Below are 8,684 nucleotides of genomic sequence, written 5' to 3'. Positions count from 1 at the left end.
AAAAAAAAAAAAAAAAATGGGGACTACATGGAATGTGATAATTGTCACTGTATTCAGATTCGTTGATATGCTATTTCAGGATTTGAAATTAAGAATTTTTTCAACTCATAATTTGTACTTAATTGTTCTGTTGAATGTCTGCCGTTCATTCCTAGTTTTCTATTTCAGAAAGAAAATAAAGGCTTTCTGGTAGAACTTCTGCTTCTTGCCCCATACGCAAAACTGCTGGTATTCATACTTAGTCTTTGTCTATCTCTGTGGGCAAACTGTACCTTTCTCTCCAAGGATATTCCCTCCACTTCCATCCCTTCTGGCATCTTCAGTGATTTCAACATACTGAGAAATCTTTCTCTCCCACCTCCTCTGTCTGTTGAATTCCACTCCTCCCATTATGTGTTTAAGTCTCTGTCATCTTAAACATAAAAGCCCTCTTCTTACATAATGCCTTATCCTTGCCTCTTTTCACAGAGAAGTTTCTTGAAAAATAGTCTTTATTGTCTCAGTTTCCTCAACATCTGTTTAGTTTTTATACTCTATAATCTAACTTTGAGCTAAGTAATTTTATTGAAACTGCACTGTCCAAGTTACCACTGGGTTTTTAATTGTCAAATTCTGAGATTCTCATTTTCATTTCATATCTTAACTGGTCTCTGGTCACGTATACATTTAATGTGGTTGTTGACTCCTGTCCTTGAAATTAGATTAACTTGATTTTTCTTTCGTTTGTGATATCTCTCTCTTCTGGTTTTCCTCCTTATATTCTGACCACTCCTTAGCATCTTCGTCATCTCTTCTGTTTTCCCCTTATTTTGTATCTTTAGTCCTTTTCCATCTTCACTCTCCTTAGCGGTCTCATCTGCATGGGATTTCAAATACTACCTGTAATGCTCAGAACTCTCAAATCTTGTCTTTTTTTTTTAGACAGAGTCTTGCTTTATCGCCCAGGCTGGAGTGTAGTGGCACGATCTTGGCTCACTGCGACCTCTGCCTCCCGGGTTCAAACAATTCTCCTTCCTCAGCCTCCTGAGTAGCTGGGATTACAGGCACATGCCACTACACCTGGCTCAATTTTTATATTTTTAGTAGAGACAGAGTTTCACCATTTTGTCCAGGCTGGTCTTGAACTGGCCTCAAGTGATCTGCCTGCCTCAGCCTCCCAAAGTGCTGGGATTATAGGCGTGAACCATCGCACCCAGCCCAAATCTGTCTTAACATCCACCCTTTCCTTTTCACCAGGGGTGTGTGCGTACGTATACGTGTGTACTTATGATTGGCTATAGTGCGGGTATGCCAAATTCAGTACATCTGAAAGATAATGTATTATCATCTCTTCCTTCTCTCCTTGTTTCCTCCCTGCCTCCCTTCATCCCTTCCTCCCTTCCTCCTTCCTTCCCACTCCCCCTGGCCTTTTTTTTGAGACAGCGTGTGACTCTGTCACTCAGGCTGGAGTGCAGTGGTGCAGTCTTGGGTAATCACAACCTCTGCCTCCTAGGCTAAAGCCATCCTCCCACCTCAGCCTCCCAGGTGGCTGGGACCATAAGTACATACCACCACTCAGCTAATTTTTGTGTGTTTGTAGAGACAGGGTTTTGCCATGTTGCCAAGGTTGTTCTCGAATTCCTGGGCTCAAGTGATCTGCCTGCTTTGGCCTCCCAAAGTGCTGGGATTACAGGCATGAACCACGGTGCCCAACCATAAAAGCCTTTGAATGAATCAAATGAATTAAACTCCTTGATTTCTTTATTTCCCTATACTCCATGTCCAGTCTTTAAGCAAGTACTGGCTGTTATTATGTCTGAAATTTCTACGAGGGATGCTGGTTCATTTATGTGTTTGAAATGGTATTTAGAAACCATGATCTGAGCACACGATCTGCTTGTTCCCACTGGGATGTCATTGCTTCTAGGCTCTTTTAAATGGTCAGGGCTAGAAAATAAATTTTTAAAAATTTGTAACTTGATATTTTGCATTCATCCTCTAATCCAGCTCTAATCCAGCACCACAGTTCTTTTGGTTTATCTTCTAGTTTTTTCCTGGTGTTTTGAGTTGGGAATTTAATTTTAATCTTTTGTTTTTATTGCAATGTTTAAGACTATAAAATTTCCTGTGATCACTAATTTGTTTTAGAGATCTAATATGTAGTCTTTTTATTGTTATTTTAAAATTTATTATTATTTTTTGAGACGGAGTCTTGCTCTGTCGCCCAGGCTGGAGTGCAGTGGCGTGATCTCAGCTTATTGCAGCCTCCACCTCCCGGGTTCAAGCAGTTCCCTGCCTCAGCCTCACGAGTAGCTGGAATTACAGGTGCCTGCCACCACGTGCGGCTAATTTTTGTAATTTTAGTAGAGACGAGGTTTCACCGTATTGTCCAGGCTGGTCTTGAATTCCAAAGTGCTGGGATATACAGATGTGAGCCGTCGTGCCTGGCCTGTTATTTTTTAAGTAGAGAATTAAAATGTTCAGGTGGAAGGTCCTTTTTAATTTTGTTATTTTGAGTTTTAGATCAAAGAATGTTGTTTTATTCTACTTTTTGGAACTTTATTGCTTTTCTGAAAAGGTTGTTGTAAGGACTAATTGATTAAAGTACTTAGATGTGGCACATACTATTTACTGAACATGTATCAGCTTTATTGTTATGTACTCTGCTTTATAATGGTAAATAATGTGTGGTATTATATTTCTCGTTCGACTAACAGTAGAAGTTGGTTAATATAACCAAATCAGTCTACAAAAGTTTAAAGATAAATATTGAAGTGGCATTTAGGTTTTGTACTTATATGATCTTTTGTTAGTCTAGATTGCATACATCATTTGTTATGTAACCACAGACTTATAAAGTAGTCTGTATTTTATCTTGGTTTATTTTTATGCTTATTCTTTATTTATTATACACTTAAAATAAATTTTGGCTGTTTACTTAGTCTATATTCAGAGATTATGGTTAATCTTAATTCAAGATTGAATACCAGTATCTGTCAGGATGTTCTCACTTTCAAGTATTAGAATGCCAGGTGATAGTAGCTTAAACATTAATAATTAATTTTTCACATAAGAATACATTTTTGCATAAGGTTTTCAGAGGTAAGTAGCTCTAGGATTGGTCAAGGGCCCGGGTTCTTTCCATTTTTCTGCCTTGCTTTCTTCAGTGTGTGGGTAATAAATTTCCTCTCAGTTGTGGTATGGCTGCTGCAGAGTCCAGCACCGTGTTTTCACCAGACTGAGTCCCTTAGCAGGAAGGAAGGGAATTGGGGCAAAAGGACGACTTTTTTTGTTTGTTTGTTTGTTTTGAGACAGAGTCTTACTCTCGCCCAGGCTGGAGTGCAGTGGCTCAATCTCAGCTCACTGCAACGTCCACCTCCTGGGTTCAAGCAATTCTGCCTCAGCCTCCCGAGTAGCTGGGACTGTAGGCGTGCACCACCATGCTCAGCTAATTTTTGTATTTTTAGTAGAGATGGGGTTTTACCATATTGGGCGGGCTGGTTTCGAACTCCTGGCCTCGTGATCCACCCGCCTCAGCCTCCCAAAATGCTGGGATTACAGGCGTGAGCCACTGCACCCGGCCTCCAAAAGGACTTATTCTTTAAGATGCTTTCCTTTTTATTTTTTTGACACAGAGTCTTTTTCTGTCACCCGGGCTGAAGTGTGGTAGGACAATCACGGCTCGCTGCAGCCTTGAACTCCAGGGCTTCACGTGATCCTCCTGCCTCAGTCTCCTGGGTAGCTAGGACTTCAGGTGCGTGCCACCATGGGCAGATAATTTTTAATTATTTTTTTTTTTTTGGTAGAGACGGGGGTCACTATGTTGCCCAGGCTGGGAGAAGCTTTCCCATTGATTGATTCAGGGTCTCATCTATCGCCCAGGGTGGAGTTCAGCAGCATGATCTCACCTCACTGCCTCAACCGCTCAAACTCAAGTGATCCTCCAACCTCAGCCTCCCAAGTAGCTGGGACTACAGATGCACACCACCTTGCCTGGCTAATTTTTGTACTTTTTGTCGAAATGGGGTTTCCCTGTGTTGCCCAGGCTGGTCTGTAACTACTGAACTCAAATGATCCACCTGCCTTGGCCTCCCAATGTGTTGGGATTACAGGTGTGAACCACTGTGCCTGGCCATTTGCCTTTTATTAGAAGATGGCAATCTTTCCCAGGGGATTCCAGTACAATTTTTTAATGTTCCACTGGCTAGAACTGGATCACATTCCCACCCCTTTGTTGGTCATCACCAACAAAGAAAAATGAGGTTAGTATGATTGGCTTAGGACAGTCACAGTTCATGTCCTGAGATGCCCTCTAATCAAATACAGGTGTCCAGTAGCAAGTTAGAAGTGGGGATTTCTGTGGTGTGATAACCGGCAGTGTCTGTCTTTAGACAGCTTGACAACTGTGCTTTTATGAGTCATACACGAATTTTATTTTGTGGAAAGGAATCTGGGTGCATGGTGTTTTGGTGACTGTTTTCAACTGTAGCAATGAGGCAGCGAAGTAGATTTACAGAAAAGAAATCCAATAATTTGTTCTTTCGTTTTGAAGAGGATCCTGAAACTTTTCAGGGGTAAAAAAATAAATGCATGAATCAGCATAATTGTGCTTACGTGAATTTTGCTTATTTTTTAGTCAGAATCTGGAGATGTGAATAGAAACACGGAATTGAAGAAACTTCAGATTTTTGGGGCTGGGCCCAAGGTTGTGGGCCTGGCAATGGGAACAAAAGATAAAGAAGGTAAGATTTGTTATTTGATCATGAAAAGAGATAAGGTAGAATATGGTTGTAAAAACATTCAAATGATACTTGAATTGCAGTCTGTGCTGGGAATTTCTTAAGAATTGTAAAGTTGCAATGTGGTTCCCAGGCACATCGCCTGTTTTAATGCCACATATCTTAAGTTTAAGGTGTGAAGAGCAATCTTATGTTGAATTTTTATGATTTTGGAGGAGAGGATTTTCCTTCTCTATATCTGATATATGACACAAATTTATTGCAGTTTATAAGGCTGGTTTATGAGAGAATGGCGGAATTAATGGTTCTTACCTAGTGAGCTAAAGCTTGTGACTCTTAGTATCAACATATGCTGGGGGAAGCTTAGAATTTTAAAATTCTAACCATAATTTTGATTTTAAAAATAATTGTCCTTGATATATTATGTCACTTCATTTAAATAAACTGTTTTCTTTAGTAAGTCTAGTGCTCGGCTTCACGTTTGGAGGTTTTTTGTCAGTAGAACTGCTCGTGCAAAGATCAGGGTCCACTGTTCTCTTTATGCAACATGTCAATTTTAAACCGTTTAACAAAGATTAGGCTGGATATGTTTTGACTATATCAGAACTTAATGAAATGCTACAGTCACAAATACTAATTACTATGTACTTAGATGTGTAGTTAAATCATACAATTCAGATAGTGGACTGAACTCTAGAAGATTAAATAATATTGTTCCATCTCTCTTAAAACATCCCATGTAATAAGACTTATTAGATACATTGTAATAATGATAGTATTTCTTTTTGAAGAATTAAGTACTTTATTTTTGTTATTCTTGTAATTATAGTATTGGCTATCAACAGTCTTAGAAATTAGTCCCTAATTTGGGAGTTCCTCCAAGTAATACCTGTGGGTTGTATGTAGTACGTACTGCATACAAATACAGCATTAATGGGTAAGCTCTCTGGATCCTACGTGACTGGATTAGAATCTTAAATCTGCCTTGCTGTATGATTTTGAGCAAGTTATTAACTTTGCTGTACCTCAGGTTCTTCATCGTCAATGAGAGATAATAAATAGTATATCTACCTCTAGATAGATAAACAGTTGTAAGATTTTAACTAATTTAAATAATTTTAAATAGTGTCTCGTCCATAGTAAGCTCTCAACATTAGTTTTTACTATTATTGTATAACTTTTTATTTCAAGATGAGGTCACCCGAAGACGAAAAGTTACCAACAGGTCAGACGCATTTAACATGCAAATGAGACAACGGAAAGGCACTCTCTCTGTTAACTTTGTAAGTGTTTTGGGGTCTGTCAGGAGGGAAAGGATTTATTTTTATTATAGTTTTGCACTTTCTATCCTGGTATATCTTGGTATGTATTTAGTTAGCTCATTTGGTTAGAAGACTTGATGGCAAATCTGTGAAGTTACAGCTTTTGTTTATGTTGTTAACCTTGCTTTGTCCTATGTACGTAGGCTGCTTCCTGTAAGTCGTATACCTTATGGGTAACCAAGTGAGAGCATGAAAATGAATCTGTGTAATCGTTGAGTTCTATCATAGACAGTCTCGGTCTTCATTCTCTATCAAAGGGTATTCGTATATGGGAAGGAGGACATGGTATTTTAAAAAATATATGTAAATTGATTTTCAAATACCCTAGATTTGTAGTCTTTCTTTAACAACCTGATATACTTTTATTAACTTGCTTGTAAAAACTCTGGAGGAAAATTTAGGGCGTTTTGTGAAAAGCTGTTTAAATACAATTTCTTGAAATAGACATTCAGGATTTAAGTTATGTTTACTTTTCAGTTGCATTATTTTGTTTGTTTCAGCTAAGGAGTTCCTGGTAAAAATTTAGTATTATGGAAAATAGACTTTTATTTTTATTTTTTTAACAGGTTGATCTCTATGTTTGTATGTTTTGTGGTCGGGGAAACAATGAAGATAAGTTGCTTTTGTGTGACGGATGTGATGACAGCTATCATACATTTTGTCTAATTCCTCCACTACCTGATGTGCCCAAAGGAGACTGGAGGTGTCCTAAATGTGTCGCTGAGGTACAAGTCTAACCTCTATGGATCCTTTTTTAACTAAAAACAATAATACATGCATGTACACATACATGTAAACATATTCCCAAATATGTTTCCTTTTGTCATTCTCTCTTCATTATGTGGTGTTTAAAATTTCCGGGACTTTTCTTTTTTTGAGATGGTGTATTGCTTTGTCACCAGGCTGGAATGCAATGGCGTGATCTCAGCTCACTGCAGCCTCCACCTCCCGGGTTCAAGCGATTCTCCTGCCTCAGCCTCCCAAGTAGCTGGGACTACAGGCACGAGCCACTATGCCCAGCTAATTTTTGTATTTTTAGTAGAGACCATGGTTTCACCATGTTGGCCAGGATAGTCTCGGTCTCTTGACCTCCTGATCTGCGTGCCTCGGCTTCCCAAAGTGCTGGGATTACAGGCATGAGCCACCGTGCCTGGTCAATTTCCAGGACTTAAAATGTCTATATTGAATGGAAATGTAACAATTGTATTGTGGTAGCTTGCCTTTCAAAGGTTCTTTTTCTGACTGTTGGTTAGGTCATTCTGTTTATTGATGCAGATAATGAGACTTTATTATATTGCTGGACAACAATAAAAATGAAGAAAAGCATAGATTGTTTTTTCTCTATTAATTGAAAGTATAACCAGACATGAAACTGTAGAACTTGGGATTTATGCATCCAATTTCATGCTATTAAATAAATTGATGATATCTTTTATTTATTTACTATTTATTTGTTTACTTTTTTGAGACAGGGTCTACAGCCTCACCCAGGCTACAGTGCAGTGGCACGATCTCAGCTCACTGCAACTTCTGACGTCTGGGCTCAGGTGATACTCCCAGCTCAGCCTCCCTACAGATGTACGCCACCACGCCCAGCTAATTTTTGTATTTTTTGTAGAGACAAGGTTTTACCATGTTGGCCAGGCTGGTCTAAACTCGTGGACTCAAGTGGTCCACCTGCCTTGACCTTCCAAAGTGCTGGGATTACAGATGCGAGCCACTGTGCTGGGCCCTGATGGTATCTTTTAGCTTGCCCAAATTTTTACTTGATTGTGCTAAATTTTTCTTAGTGAAAGATTGTAGTACTGTCATTGTCGTGAAATGCCCAGTCTGTTTACTTTTTTTAACAAAATGCTGTGATAGGACATTAAAGAGAAGGTGTTAGCTGGGTGTATGTAAATGCATTCAAAGGTCTTTTATGCCGTTTGAATTATTGCTTATTTACTATTCTCAAGGTTAAAAGATTCAGAGGCAATTCTACTCTGAGTCATTGTGTTAAGACACTGGTCATGGTGATTGGTAGTGTGAGCAAGCTATTCTCTTAGTCTGATATCCTCACAGTCCAGTGGCTGCCCCCTTATCCATTACCTTTCCCTCCTCCATGAACATGTATTTTCTCCGTGGCCAAAACCACTGGTGTGCCAAGAGTGTTAGGCATCCCTCGGGATGATTCCGGTCAGTCCTTTAGATGTTTGTCTTGGTGCCAGAACTTAATGCTACTCTGGATCTAAAGCCGTCTTAGTGCCGCCTTCCTGTTGGAAGGCTGTGACGATGACGTCGAGACTCTAGAAAATACTTCCTGATACTGTATTGTAAGGAGCTGATACTTGTTTTGTTGTCTAGGGTTGATTGGATTTGTTTTACCTAGGGAAATGATCAAAGAAGTTAGTAACTAAGAGCCTTAAAGCTTTCTTCAGTTTCGTTTCAGTGAGTGAATCTTACATATTTTTTCTTCCCAGGAATGTAGCAAACCTCGAGAAGCCTTTGGATTTGAACAAGCTGTACGAGAGTATACACTTCAGAGCTTTGGAGAGATGGCAGATAATTTTAAGTCTGATTATTTTAATATGCCAGTCCATGTGAGTAAACTATCTTTTAGGTCAGTCTGGGGAGGTACAAAGATTTACCTGAGTCCAAAGCCTTC

The 8,684-nt window shown here is 39.2% G+C and overlaps 1 protein-coding gene across 1 annotated transcript in view; it reads left to right on the top strand.

The window, feature by feature from the left end:
- KDM5A (lysine (K)-specific demethylase 5A) overlaps nt 1-8,684 on the top strand; it is a 197,911-nt gene that overhangs the window by 25,261 nt on the left and 163,966 nt on the right. Inside the window, exons 6-9 of the mRNA XM_011967180.1 lie at nt 4,616-4,721; nt 5,910-6,001; nt 6,607-6,765; nt 8,500-8,619. Of these exons, the coding sequence (XP_011822570.1) occupies nt 4,616-4,721; nt 5,910-6,001; nt 6,607-6,765; nt 8,500-8,619 (477 nt within the window). The remainder of the gene's footprint in view (nt 1-4,615; nt 4,722-5,909; nt 6,002-6,606; nt 6,766-8,499; nt 8,620-8,684) is intronic.

Source organism: Mandrillus leucophaeus, unplaced genomic scaffold (genome assembly GCF_000951045.1).
Source record: "Mandrillus leucophaeus isolate KB7577 unplaced genomic scaffold, Mleu.le_1.0 Scaffold79, whole genome shotgun sequence".
NCBI lineage: Eukaryota > Metazoa > Chordata > Mammalia > Primates > Cercopithecidae > Mandrillus > Mandrillus leucophaeus.
This window is presented reverse-complemented; position numbering and strand designations above follow the sequence as displayed.